The 15,274-nt window shown below is 44.2% G+C and overlaps 1 protein-coding gene across 8 annotated transcripts in view; it reads left to right on the top strand.

Moving 5' to 3' along the window:
- Positions 1–15,274, top strand: part of CADPS (calcium dependent secretion activator) — a 207,514-nt gene that overhangs the window by 84,597 nt on the left and 107,643 nt on the right. For all 8 annotated transcript variants that reach the window (XM_083869747.1, XM_083869743.1, XM_083869746.1 and 5 more), the window contains exons 7-8: positions 10,009–10,120; positions 14,003–14,142. In XM_083869747.1, the coding sequence (XP_083725873.1) occupies positions 10,009–10,120; positions 14,003–14,142 (252 nt within the window). The remainder of the gene's footprint in view (positions 1–10,008; positions 10,121–14,002; positions 14,143–15,274) is intronic.

The raw sequence follows: 15,274 nt of genomic DNA, 5'->3' as shown, positions 1-15,274 counted from the left end.
GGTACAAGTGATTTACTACCCTTTTTAATTAGGAATTCAGAACCTTTTCTTGTGCTCCCTCATAGCTGTTCTGTGGGATTGGTTCTTACCCAGCTCAGCCACTGTGGGTCAAATATTCTGCTTTAGATTAAGCAGCTGAGTTTTTCTGCAGAATGAAGGCAAGATTCTGTAGGGATTCCCTTACCCTGATTATCGCCCAGACAGCCCCACTGCTGCAAAGGAGCCTCCTGGACAGCTGTGGAGTACACTGCTGGGACTGTGGATGGTGGTCCCAGGTGGGGCCTTGTTCCCAAAGGTCTCATCTTCAGTCCCTCCTCTCCTGTACCACACTAAAAGCTATGTTGAAGAATAATGAAGGCTTGCTTCTTTACATTTACCCCTTATACTTGGTTTCTTCCAGTATCAAGTAAGTGCAAGCTCTGACCGTGTTTTCCCTGACTTTAGAGCACACACAGCATTGCTTTCACATGGGTTCTCTGGTGTCTAGTAAGGGTTGAGCTCATGCACCTTCTCTTTCACAGATGAATGTCTTGCTTTTCTCGCCAGCTGTCTAATTTCTTGAGTGTTCCTATGCACTTGGGAATTATGTATTCCTGTGATAGCACATACATTCAAATTTAAGTATTCCAGAAGGTGTGATGATGCCCAAGGCGATTTTCATCGACACCCGTCTGCTTCATCACTCCTATGCTTGCAGCCTTAAGATGGGGATAGGAAAAACCAAAAGGACATTGAAATGAGACTGAGACTCAGTGATCTGAAATAGTATTAATTAAGAGGAGGACTGAAAAATGCAAGTTCTGGGATACATTCAGTCATGATGTTTATTGCTCATAGTTGGTGTTCAAAAAAAAAAAAAAAAAAAATTAAGCCATGCCTTAGCGTAAGCTCAGCACATCATTTGCCAAGGGAAGGGCGGGGGATGAGACATGTGAAAGGGCCCAGTTGTTGGTTTATTTATTAAGTGCTGTTTTCAAGTAATGCACATTATTATTTGATGAGGGGTGCTGCTATTGCTGCAAAGCAGTGTAGGGAGATAGAAGACACACTTTAAAGAGTTGGTACTATGCCTGCTCCTGTGTGGACAAAGCTCTGGAATGGCAAAATGGGAAGACCAACCTTGATAATGATTTTTCAACATTTCAGATGTCCTTTCTGTGAAATTAAGGTAGAGTGTACTGGCTTTGTGAATGTGCTGCACCTCCCAACAAACCACAGAGCTAAGTGTAAAAGCACTTAAAGGGAGCAATGTACTGTTGTCACTATGTGGACCTGGCATGCTCATGGAGAGAGGAGCTTGCAGATGGCTGGGTGGGCATCACCTGCTGGAATTGTCCACTCACCCCCACTGACCCAGGAGATGCTTGTGTGAACTTTGTTTCTAGTGGTCAGAAGTTGAGCAAGGTAAACCCAGATGTCTGACTGGATTTGAGCTTCCTGTCCTGAATCCTGGCTTAGAAAAGCACAGGACAGCAAAATGTGAGTGGTGGCACAGCAAGAGATGGTCTCACACTTCTCGTTCCTCCTTTTAGCTGATTTTGGGAGGCTATAAAAGGGGGAGTCGGGAAGCCCCTCTAAGAATATAACATATGTTGAGGCATTAATAAAAATCAGATTGGTCCCTCTCAGTACATTGTGTTGTTTTCTCCTGTTTGCATTTATAAAATATTTCACTGCTCTCTACTAAGTTTTATAAAGGAAAGTCTAGACTATGTTGGCATAAACCAGTAACTTGTATTTTCAGGCAGAGGATTTCTGTCTCCTTTTCCATGGTCTGTGTTTGTGAGATACTAAGTTTATGTAAATCTGGCAGGGTATGGCCTTATTAAGTCCAAAATCATGACCAATGGCAGTCCTCAGGAGTTGTATTTTCTTCCAGGGTGACAACATCTGGTAGAAGTGATTAATTGTATTTGGTCATTCTGTGAAGTGGGCAGCTCTGTGGCTGGTTCTGTGGAGCATCTTTGGCCAACGGAAACTTTGATTAGCATGTGTGTGGCATTGAAGTCACCCTATTCAAGAAGTGGTCACAGCCACAGACAGTAAATGCACACAGGCATTTAATTAATAAAACTGTAAACTCATGCTGTATCCAAAGCAGATACACTGGTGGAGCACGTACAGTAGGCAGCCCTTGTAAAAGCAATTTTTCTTTCAGTTCAGACCTCTCAGTAAGACAGTGCTGGGCTTTCGTTTCCATTTCTCTCTGCTGAGTTTTTCTCCTCTAATTGTGATAGTATTAAACAAGAGCACAGGGCATTTGAAAAGCAGTCATCATTTAAATCATGGAAAATAATCATGCAAGATTTTTTTTTTTCCTGTTAATACCCAAAGATTGTGGTGAATAGCACTGCCACAATTTTGCATCCAAACCAGCTGAGGGATTTCTGCAGAGTCCAGCCTGGAGTGCAGCAGTCTGGGAGGGGAGTGTGGTCCTGGGCTGGGTGCAGGCATGGCAAAGGGACATCTCTGCAGCAGGAATGCCATCTCGTGGCCATAAATAGCTATTATGTGATTTTAAATCCACCTCCCATCCTTCCTCATGACACTTCCCCAGTGTCAGTCATTCTCAGGAAACACAAATCAAGCTGTATTTTCTGCATAGCAAAGATCATGCCTTTTTGGGTTCCTAAAGCTGTGCTGTCGGCCTCAGCAGCTCCTCTTGGCTGCGGTGCCCTGTGCTGGCACTGGAACGGGATCCATGGGGATTGTGTGTGAGCCACAAGCAGATCAAGAGCAGACCTTTGCAGGCTTTGCTTTGCTGCAGTCTCTGTCAGCTTTACCCTATTCCTTCTGTGCCTTGCACACTCAGGCACAGATGTGATGCTCTCCAAGACATATTTCTCTCTCAGCCGGCAGTGGAGTGCTGCCGTAGCCAGTTTGAGGATGTGGGAGTTGCAGCTCCTGGAGGGAGAGATGGTCTGGTACTGCTGTCTGCATGATGTTAAGCAAGATGGTGCCTGCGTGTGTGGCACATACATTGTGTCTCAGAGCTGTGGAGACAGAAAAGGGACAGACCATGAAATTCTGGAGGTTCGAACTCCTCCTTAGCTGCTGTAGAAGAAGCCCAGTCCTTAGCAACACACCATCTCTGCTCACCTTTTGAATAACACCATAGTGTTTTCTGCAGTGATGTTTTTGGGAAAATAAATGCCCTTTTTGTAAGCAAACCATTTAGCAATGGTGTTCTATTTAGCAGAGGGAGTGTTACATGCTCAGCAGGAATTAGGGTGCCATGGGAAACAATGGATTCACTGAGAACATCCTTGGGTTATCCCATCAGAGCAGACTCAGTGCTCCATGGTCTTGCTCAGTGTTCCGTGGCTCCAGGGAAGGCAGGTACAGCCACCTCTGCTGGCCAGTGCCTGCAGGAATTCTGATTTGTCAGCACCTGCACGGGAGCTGCATCAGTGAAAGCGCATTTTAAATCACTGCAAAGTCTGTGCAGGAAAGTCTAGGAGGACTCAAATCTGTTTGTGCTGTCACTCCCACTTCAGCTCAGCTTGTTCCGAGGGGATGGAACTGAAAGGCTGTTCTGGCAGCTGAAAGGGAGGGGAGGAAACAAATGTAAACAGAAATAGGCTGCGTTGTCAATCTGTGTCTGATGTCTTTGGTTATCCTGTTATGAAGGTGAGTAAACACCTCAAAGTTTTACCATGGGAGTTATCCCAGAGGAGGCTCAGCAGTCCTTGAGTATCGAGATTGTGGATACAAACCATTATCAGTGCATTTCTACAGGCAGAATGGAAAGGTTTCTTAGCACTTGAGTGGTATTTCCTAGCCCAGGATGTTTTTGCATGAGCGATGTATGTGCATCTGTATGTGTTCTTTAAGATTTTAATTTCAAAACTTTTTTGTGAGTCTGCAGCAGTCACTTCCAGCACACGTTTCTAATAGTGGAAAGACAGGGACCCTTTATGTCAGGCATCATTTCATCTGCTTGCCTCCTGTAAATTGGGATGAGGCAAACTAAGGCCTAACTCTACTGACTGAATTAGATCTCTCCTTATTGAAACAGCAGGATCCCAAAGCAGGTGACTGAGGCACATATACACGGTAGTACAGTCCCCTAAATTTGTGGGGTTTCAACTGAGGTTTGCAGTCCTACTGCAGGAAATCACAAACTAGTTTGTAGCTGACCCCAGCACAGCATCCCCAAACTGGCAGTTGTTTATAGCATTCTCCTGCTGAAACAGAATTGTGTGTACATCCCACAGGTTTCCAGGTGTGTGACCCAGCCCATGGGTTTTCTTGGCATGCTTAAAAAAAAGACGGAATTCTTCTGTGCCTTTGGGTTTTTTCAAATCCCAAAGACACAAATGAAAAACCTTTTCTCCATTGCCATTACTCACAAGAGCTGCAAAGAATACATATTTTCTCAAAGACTTGGGCATGCCCTGCTTCTATTTATTATGGCTTTGTGACCCAGCTGGTGCAGGGGTGAGCACCTGCCTCTGCCATGCGTCATGGACACATCTGTTCTGCCAGTTCAGTGCCTCACCTGCACTGCTCCATACAAAAGTTGTCAGCTCTTCCAGCCTCTGCTTGTGAAGGGCTCACCATTGTCTAGTTTATGGTGCTCCTAGAAGTTCCCAAGCACTCTTTTAGTTTTAAAAAAATTGGTATTTTCATCCCAATGGGATTAATGCTATCCCTGCATGAGGTTTTACTGTTGACCTGAGTAAGTCTGTGTGTGCTCAATTATAATGAACTATTGCCTCCATGTATGGGCAAGGGAAGTTCAGATAGATCACTGGTAATTGTGGTCATCACCCCTAGTTCATGTTTTTGAATGGCTGGTATAATAAAGCATTAGAGAATGTAGCAAAAAGCTGCCCTGTCTTCTTCTTCATATATAGTTAACTGTTAAATATACTTTAAACCTGTTTATTTTCCTCCTCACTTGTGTCTCTAGGAATATGTAGAAAAGAAACACAGCTTAGCATTACATTAGAGGAAAAGGTGCACTACTCCATCAGCTGCATGAAGGTAGGTTAGCTCAGTGCCTGGTGTGCTTCTGCTTTAACTCTGTTTTTCCCAGTGCTCAAGCAAGGGCATACATGATTTATGGCACAAGATTTAAAGGTCTCTTCTGGGAGGGGAGAAGTCTGCTAAAGTAATAAAACCATCATTTGTTAGACAGGATTTCTGGGAGAAGTAAATTGAGACTGTATGTAGCATTTTGTTCTCCACCGATCAAGTGGGATCTGAACTGTCCATCATCAGAGCTGGATCCACATCCAGCAGGGACCATGGCTGGGCACCACAGTAAGCTGAGAAACCAAGGCTGGATTGAAAGCATCACACCACACAAGGTGGAGCAGTCACCAAGCCCAGGCTGTGTCTGTCAGGCTACTGCCTGTGCTGTCCTCTTGATGAACTTCCCTTCACCAGCCAGCTCACTTTGGAGACCTAGCTACAAGTACACCAGGAGGGACACAGACATGCCAGAAGAGAAGAGATGAGGGTTGTAAATGAAGAGAAGTTCATGAAGCACAGCCCTCTCCACCAGCACTGCACGTGGGAGGGAAGGAGGCCAGTCATTGCATCCTAACTAGATCCCATTCTGACAGTAGAGGACAGCAAGGAAGGCTAAGCTGTCCTACAACTGTTGTCCCAAACATAGTCACATATATTAGACACCTTTCAGCTGGACCTCTGTGCCCTTGTACACAGCCAGCTGGCTGTGCAGGAGGGTAGGTGATGCTGCTGCTGGTTTTGGTGACCCTGCAGGGATGGAAGCAGTTGCCTGCCATGTCTTACCTTCCCAAGGATGTGTTCCTGTCTTGGGAGGGGACAGGAACTGCTGCTGAGTTGGTTACTTTGGGAAAAGTATACTGAGCATGTGGCTCAGTAAATTCCTGCAAATCTGGCCAACATGTAGAATATTATTCTGCAAGACTTTCTTACTTAAGTGGTGAATTTATGGGAACAAGGCAGAAGGACAGCATCTCTGGCACAGATCTGTCCCAGGAAACTGCCATGTCCATTGAGTGCCATACACACCTGGAGTGACCTCACTGAGGGGACAGCATAGCCCTCCTTTGTGCATTTTTACTTTCATTTTCTGATTTTTTAATGTTTATTCCATGCAAGCTGGAGAGGGATAAAAGATATCCTCTGATAATTTTGAAGCTCATGAGAAGTGGTCGTAGATGATGCTTAAATATCCCCCCATGGAAAGCACATGGCTCTGCAGCTGCTCTCCTCTTAGCCTGGTTAGCAGGGCTAATTCATGGCCCAGCAACACAACCCACTTGCACTTGTCCATTATTTATATAAATCACAGGCATCAGTGTTCTGACTACATCAAATTACAAGAACATCAATGGAAGAAGAGTGACTGTTTTAAATTAGGTAGGGGCTGAGCAGACTTGCTGGAGAGCACAGTATATGAATGAAAGAATTTAATGGATTTTCCTGCATATTAAATGTGTATGTTCACTATTAGGAAGGCCATGGGTGCTAAAGTTTTCTTTAGAGGAACTTACATACTAGAGTTGAACAGAAATTACTAAAACAGCACCTCTCAAGGACAGCTGAGAAAATTGTAGGTCATGTAAGCGGGATATTGTGGAGAAAAGCAGCTGAAGTCAGAGATCCTCCTGCCTGGTTTCATTTGATACATGAGTGCAGTCAGGACAGGGATCTTTACAGGATTTTGCTTAAGCCTTATTCATATCTCAAATAGTATTTCAAACATGAATTTTAACATTGCAGCGCCATGGTGTTTTAATGTTTTTGTGTTCTTAGCTATATGGCAATTAACTTTTTAATTGCTTTATCTGCATTTTAGAAAGCCTCAGCCCTACAGCCAGAGATCAGTAAAGCACTGCACTTCCATAGGATGAAGACAGTTGTTTCTGCAGTAACCTTATGGCAGGAAAGGGTAAGAGCTTGGTACAGCATTGACAGGAGGAGAGTGGTCTTACAGGTTTTGGCCTTAAGTTGGGAAGGGCTAATAACATCAGCCTGAAGACTTTTCAGATCAGCAGTGTGAGACAGCTGAGAGCAGATAGGTCTGAGCATCCTGGCACCTGCATTGGCAATGGCATCACTGCTCCTCATGTGTGAGTAAGGGCAGTGTCTGCGACAGCTCCCAAATGCTGCTGAAATCAGACAGGTGAGCCCATCCTCCAAGTGCTCCATGAGGTTATGAAGGTAATGGGAGACAAGAGCTGACCTTTGTTACTTGTTGGCCACTCACACCCTCTGGGTAAGTGTCATTTTATGTTCCATTCAGGATAAAATCCTAGCACTTTAGGCTATGTGGTCAGTAACTGTGATGGCACCTCTAGGTGAATCTGTAGACACAAGATCTACAGTGATGGTCTCCTCATTATGCTTGTAAAAGGTAAAACAAGGGCCAACATCTGTCAAGTTAGCACCTGGGGCATATCTCAACCTCTGACACTTTGCAACCAGAAGAGTTTAGCTACTTATCCTAAGTTTGATGCCTAAATAGCAACCCTGGAGATAAAAGTAGATCCTGGTGATAGCACTGGAACAGCACAGATGCCATAAATAGAGCAATGATTCTAGTAAATTCTCTATGCACAGCAGCATTTCTTTATCAGTTCCAGACCTTGGGATGCACTGGCTGAGAAGAAATGCTGAACTGAGGGGTTCAGTCAGGATTCAGATAGTTAATATGGTTCTGAGTGAGGAAGTACTGTCAGGGTTGTTCTGCTTGTGCACCTTTTTTGTGGTGTTTGTACATCCATATGTATCCATGTGTATGTGTGTATCCTTTTGGCCAGAGTGACATTTGTTTGTCTGCATTTGCAGATGCTTTATTGCTTTGAAGTGTCACCATGAGTTCTATGATAGGGGGACAAAATAGCATTGCTGCTTCATGGCATTTGTCCACAGTGGGTGCACCAAATGCACCCAGTACACTTTCCCAACAAATGAACTCCTGCAGTGATAACCTGCTTAATGATTTAATATGGAAATTGAACCATTACACTGTTAGTCCCTCAGAAGATCCTAATACCTAGCTACTGTCCAGAGCTAATTTTCTGAACAATAATTTAATACACAGCCCCGATCAACTGGGTACTGAGATTGAATATAAATGATGTTTCAGTGGCATGAATTATGGCCTTATGCTGAGCATCACTATGGCAACTAATGACATCACCACAGGCTCCAACCAGCACAAAACTCAACTTTTGATGGTCTCCATTTGTTGGCGCAGATCTTTTCAGGGCTTTGGGGGATATGAATATGTAAGCACCAGTGTTGTCAAGGGTTTGCTATGTATGTTTGCTGTCATTTGAAACATTTATTCTCTTTGTGGTTAATGTTGTTCCCATGAAGGAAACCTAATGAAAATTACTGTTTGTATTTGGTTAGTAACATTTGTTGATAACATATGGTCTGGGAATGCTTCAGCAAATAAGAGCTTTTTAATAGTAAACAGAGATACGAGTTCTATAAAGCAGATGCTGTCAAAATACACAGTGTAAGGTTGGATATTTTCTTACTTTTGCCTCTTACCCAAAGCAAGATAATCTTCCTACTCTCCCTCCTGGTGACTGCAGTTTTTTGAGAGAAAACATAACCTGTGACCTGAAACTATGATTAGAAAATTAGGTTGTTTCCTGCTTCTTACCCTTAAAACATTTATCAGGTAGCTGATGGCTCACACATGCAAAAAGATATTATATGATTAAGGACCTGACTGGACCTATAGTACTGTAGGTAATTTAAGCCCGAGTTCTGCTCTGTGGCACTGGTGGCAGTTTGATGCATCATCATAAAAAACAAAACATGTGAAACAGTGACACCAGGAGAGGAAGCTTCAGAGCAAAGCTGACAAAGTACCCAAGTTTGTTAATCAGCTCTGTGCTGAACACACTCATCTGCTGAACTCAGTTGGACAAGATTTGCTCAGTGGGGAGCAAAGCATAAACCCATACTCCTAGAGCACAAGGGGAAGTGAATTATTTTTACTGAGAATTCTCCAAATGCTAAACCTACTGCTTTGTATTCATCTTTGAGGAACACCTAGTCACTGGACCATGTCTTCTGAGCCTTTTCAAGGGCACTGCCTTTCTTCAGCAGAGGATCTAGTTTGAGGACAGCCTAAAGTGAGAAAGTGTCATTAACAGAGTGAGGGTGAATTGAAGTGGTTAATGAGTTATGGCATAATCTCTCATCTGACTTGCAGCGTTCTGGGTTGCAGAGTGTGTTCCACCACATCACTCTGAGGTGTTGTTCATGGCACACTCTTGGCAGGGTCCCACATGGAATGAGTTCATGGTTCCTGTGCATTTGGGCAACTTGTGGTTGCAGAAACTTGTAGATGACCTCTAGAGATATGAATGTCTAGAGGCTGTGGATAATTCAGTCTCCATAGCACTCCTTTCCAAGCCAGGGAATGACTCAGAGTACAAATAGTAGACAGTGGATCATGGTGTAGTTGCAGAGGTGGCATCTTCCTGGCCACTGCAGCCCCACCCACAAGGAGCTGGTGTCCTGCTCTGTAGTCCTAGCAAACTAGGATTACTCCAGACATAATGGCTTGAGCTTAAACTTGAGTTGGGCTGAGACTTGGGAAGCGACCCAGGTTAAGTTGCAGTTTCTTCAGAAAAAGCAAGCCTCCCTCTCAGCCTGAAAAGGAAAGGTTAATTAGCCAAGAGAGGAGCACAGGCATGAATGATTACAGACATCCTGGGTGCAGATGTCTTCAATCCTCTACTTCTCTTGTGACTACACAGGCTGGCACTGCAGGAGACATTGTTCTTTCTAAATAAGAAAATTCTCTTAAACTTGGTTTCATGCTGCTCCCAGATGCTCTCTTGTTTTCCCCCAAGGACCATCATGGGTTTTCCAAACATCTGTCCCACATTTCCCAAAGAAGATAATTAATGCCCTTGTCATTCACACAACCCAACCACTTTTGGCTTGTATCAGACACATTTTGGGTTAACTATTTCATGCCTGAGCAGTGTTGCTGCTGACCTGCCAGCTGAGCTGAACACCCTTCTGTCCTTTTCACAGCTGGGGCACCCAAGGAGACTTCACGACAACCCACGCGCTTCCTGCAGTGAAGGTGAAGCTTTTCACGGAGAGCACAGGAGTGCTGGCTCTGGAGGACAAAGAACTTGGGAGGGTAAGGAGCTTTTGAGTTTAATAATGTTTCCTTCTGGCCCTGCTTTTCTAGAGAAATCTCTCCTGTACAGAAATATCTTTGGAGCACAACATGCTCTGCTTTTTTGCCAAGCTTCAGGAGGGGGGAAGAAAGCAAGCTCTGCACTGCTGGAAAGGAGTGCATCTCGCATGCTGTCTTTGTTGTGAGTTTTTAATGGCAGCATTTCAGCTGGCTGTGCCTGCTCTGAGCAAAGGCAGAGGATCTTGTGTGCAATGTTGGCAGTCCGGAAAGCTTTAAAAGTTGCTTGCGGAAATGGACATTCCTGAGGCAGAAAAGGGGATTATGCTGAAGCAGAAAGAGGGGATTTACCTTTGGCAAGGGACTGTTACGTTTCTCTCATATCGGCTGAGCGGCCAGTGCACGGTTTCAGCTTCTGAAAACACTGACTGCAGTACTCCCTGCAAAAAGCTTGGAGCCCTGGCTTCCCTGGGGATGGATGGTGGCTGAACTGGTGGCTTTAGTGGGGTTGGGGGGTGAAACATGAGGGTTCATTGCTCTCATCAATGGTGTTAATAGCAAGGAGCAAAAATTCCTGGGGTATTGGCCACAGAGCAAATCTTCCCACCCCATTTCTGCCCCTCACCTGTGGTTCCTAAACCAGTGCCCTGGCACTGGTGGTGCTTGATCACTGCAGCCCACAGCTCCAGAATATCTGTGGATGGCACTTTCCTATGGCTTTGGGACATTTCATTTGTCTCCATGGATTTTGTGGAACTGTTTAATTTGTGTTGGCCCCACACAGAAGTGGCAGCAAACTTCTTGTCATGCCTTCCTCAGCTTCTCAGGCTGAGCTCAGTAGGATGATGACTCCATGAAAATCAGTTTGGGGTAAGAGGACTTGGCACCTCCTTTCATGGTTCAGCATGGCCCAGGTCATCTCTAGGGGCAGCCTGGGCTCTGCCTGGCCCTGCAGCATTACTTGCTCCCCATCCTGTCTGTATGGCTATGGCTGAGAAATCCATGGTCAGGAAAGCCACTGATCCTGTTGCAAGCCCAAGAATGGTATTTCCAGTTATAGACTATCCTGTTGGGATGTTTCTTGCTAACTCCATGGCTGTTTGTGCCTTGACAAAGAAGAGTCTGTGTCCATTCAGTGTTTTTCCTAATTAACATGTTTTTGTGTTATTCCTGTTTATAAAAGTGCCAAACATTCTTCCAGGTCCTAGTGAGCTATTGATTTAAATTTATAGCTTTATAGTGGAGAATGCTGCATGCAATTTTGTCTCACGTAATTCATGTTCACTTTAATTATTTGTGTTTTCATGTTCATGAAGTATCCTTTATTCTTGCACTTGAGAGAGAGAAAAGCAAAGCTACCCCTTCTTTTCTCCTCTCAATCTTCTCTTCAAAGAGTTACAGCCCCTTCAGACTTTCCTCATCTACACCTTGATCCTTCTTTTCTCTCTGTCCTCTTTTTTTTACAAAAGGGATGACCCCTCTAGGCTGCAGTACTACAGCTGAAGACCTACAATTGTTTTGCTGCAGAGCATCATAATATTTTCAGGATTATTTTCAAAACCTTCTACTTCAAACAGCCTGGCACCCTGCCTTTATCCGCTGTGGCCTGCTGAGCAGAGCTTTTCACCCAGCCGGCCGTGCTGCCATTCAGGGATTTTCCCCTGAGTGGTTACACTCAGTGCAGTCCCTCTTGCTTTGTAAGTCTTGTTTCCACTGGCAGCCATGAGCAGTGCTGACTTTGCTGGTCTTGGGAAGCAATTAGCTGTGCATGTTGTTCTGAGAAAGATGTCAGCACCCAAAGCAACCCCTCTTGCCCTGAAAGGCTGATGAGCCAGCCCGACCAATGTGCTTTAGTTCCCAGTCCAGCGGGAAACCATCCCTGAGCCCTGAGTTTCTGCAGGCTGAAGGACACAGGCCAGCAGTGGCAAGTGTGGGGAGCTGGCAATGATTCCCCCTGGCCTGTGGCCACCCGTGCTTTCAGTCGGCCAAACTTCAAAGGGATGCTCAGTGTGCCCGGAGCAGCCCAAAGATGACACGTGTCTGCTCAGGCTGCATCAAGATTTCTTCTTTAAAGTAATAATGAAACTGGGAGTGTGTTAAGCCCCTGGTTTAGCTGTTGGAGTGGGCAGGAACCTGCTTGCATGGAGAGAGGAGGAAAGCAGGTTTTATACACAAAACACCCCTGCTCAGCCGCCCTTTGAGCAGTGGCTTTGTGCTCTGCCAGGCGGGTACAAAGCCCACTTTCTATTGCCAGTGGTAAGTTGGCAACTGGCCGCCACTCCTCAGATCGCCACTTTTATCCAAGGGAGAACTGAAAAATGCTCCCAAGCCCTGCACTGCTGAATGGGCAGCTGAAGGCATGGGAATACATCCTGACCCTATTGAAGCCAGTGGCAGGGCTCCCATGGATTTCAGCCATGCCAATACTTCATCTACTGAGGGCAAGGAGGGGAAGAGCTGTGAATTGCAACACCACTGAGAAAAGTTTGTGTCTTTTGTTGAAGAAAGAGTTAGAAATCAAAGTAGATAGTGTCCCAAACATATTGAATGTCTACTAACTCACTAAGAGATTCATTTAGCACAGGTGACCTGCCTGGCACTGGGGTTCCTTGGATGCTGCTCAGAGCTTGGGTCTGTCATCATCAAACACCCCCTGCCTAATGTGGGGAACTCATTTCTCATCTTCAGGATTTGCTTAAATGTGTTTCCTTCCAGTAGTGATGCAGTACAGACTGGTGTTGCTCAGTTATCTCTGTGACTAATAATACCTTCAGATTCCTGACAGAGCAACTCATTAAGAGAAGTGATAAATAACATTAATGGATAAAGGTAAAGTTGAGAATCTACTGATGTTTACCTCAGGCTTTAGAGGAAGCAGTAAAATACATTTTAGAGTAATTCATCAGAGGGTAATAGTATCAATGATATTTTGGTGGAAAACAGCCCCTAGATTGTTGACTCAGCATCAAAGTTGAAGACCAGAGGAATACAAGATTATAGTCTGGGCTGGAGTTTGGCAGGAGCATAGACCAGGCATGAGCAAGAAATGAGTGATGGCAGCACATCAGTTAATGAGGGTGAATGCTGCCAATTGTAAGAATTGTGAAACAATTTGCTTGCATAAAGGTTAATGGATCTAAAGAAGATTCATCTCACTGCAGCACAATGGGAACTTGAATGAATTTGTACCAGGCAAAGTCACCTCTGAGAGTGAAAGCATCAGAAGGGGAACAGGTGTGGGAGGAAGGGGGTCAGGCCAGCTCAGAGGAAACATATGAAAATACCAGGAGAAGATGGTGGATGTGGTGTAGTCCAAGGGGAATACTCTATATCTTTTTACTCTCCAGGGAGCTCCTCTGTTTTGTAGTGGTAGTGGATGAGTGGGGAAAGCACAGCTATAATCAGGAAAGACTATTCACCTCTTGGAGCTTTCAGTTCCTTTGAGCCAAGTGCTTGCACTGGTGTTCATCTGCAGTCACTGGTGTTGCATGGATGTGCTCCAGCTGGAGACTCTCCCAGAATTTCCTGCTGCATGAAATGGAAGGAGAGTCCTGCAGCCACTCATGTCATGACATGGGATGCAGATTTTATCTGCTGTCATAGCTCAGTCAGATGTACCATCCTGAAATGATAGGAACTGATCATGCAGTTCTGTCTGCACAGCCTCCTGAGCTGATTGAGGAGCCAAAGAATATATGACCTAATCTCAAAATAATAAGCTGTACTTTAAAGAAGCAATAAAAAGCCATCCTCACTGATGTGAATAGACATATCCGGACTGACTTCTAGGACAAAACTAGATCATCTGATATATTTCTATTCCACATTAAACCCCATTTTGTGAATAATTTTTCCCTTTAACATTGTTGGTTTTAATTCTTACAGGTTGTTCTCCATCCTACTCCTAATAGCCCAAAGCAGTCAGAGTGGCACAAAATGACCGTTTCCAAAAACTGCCCTGATCAGGACCTGAAGATCAAGCTTGCTGTGCGAATGGATAAGCCTCAAAACATGAAGCACTCCGGGTAAACACTTGTCTCAATCTAAAGTCATTTTGTTTTGAATGTGCATTAGGAAATCTCGCTTTTTTAAGATTCTCAAAGAGAAACTCTTTTTCTCAAGTTCACAGGAGGTGAAGCAGAAAGATAAATATAAAAATGGCATTAGTTCAGTCATTTATAGTGCACTTTCCATATTCTTAGCATAGTCTTTTTTAATGCATATGAGCCAGTTTAAATTTTAAACAGTTTTCCTCACAGGAAATTATGTTTTTTCCTGTGAGAAATAATAGGTGAACTGCCCAACTCTTTTACTGAGAATAATGTAAATTTTTTAAAGTTATTCTGTGTCTCCCTGTATTGATTTCTCAAAACCAAAATCACAATGCACTTTCCACTTGAAATAAACCTGAGTGTGACCGGCATTATTTATACTGAGGTACACACCACAATTAAATAGCAGTTACCTGGAGTAGGACTAATAATAGCTGGGAAGGTTAAAAGAGGCACCTTTCCTGTCCAGGAGGGAGTGCCAGAAGATCTGGCAGTAGACCACTTCTATCTTCATATAGTTATAAATTAGATCATCCTTGGGAAGATCTGGCTAAGGCCATTGGCAAGGCTCTGATTGCTCTTCAGAGCTGAGGATGTGGCAAAAAAATGGAAACTGTCCAGGAGACTCACTGTTGGAAATAACTCTCCAGTCTGTTTTTGGAACTATAAAAGTAACTTCGTTTCACTTTTATTTTCATAGCATTTTGTTAAATTCTATCCATTATTAGGTGATTTAGATCACTCATCTTTTCTAATTCCTCCTCCTCCTGTCTTCTCTGCTGATGAGATCAGAGCCAATACTCTTGTGTGAATTTTAATTTTTTTTGCCACAATCACAGGCACCAAAGCCAGAGAGGACAGATCCCCCGTCCTGTTTATTTCCTTGACCTCAGCTGACAGCAAGGCTGTTCTCTAGCTTTCTTCAACTAATAGTTGATTTACATGATACTGCTTAAAACTCTGAGGTGTATACCTCTTGTTACAAGAACTGAGGTTTTATTTCTGTTGATGTTAGCAGCAATAGCCAAAAGGACACTTATTACCCTCTTACTGGACTAGCCAAGGACTCAAAGCCCACATCAGCATGACTTGGAGTTTTGTGGTT

Source organism: Zosterops lateralis (assembly GCF_965231275.1).
Source record: "Zosterops lateralis genome assembly, chromosome: 11".
NCBI classification, from domain to species: Eukaryota; Metazoa; Chordata; class Aves; order Passeriformes; family Zosteropidae; genus Zosterops; species Zosterops lateralis.
The sequence above is the reverse complement of the archived record's forward strand: the minus strand, read 5'-3'. Positions and strand labels throughout refer to the sequence as shown.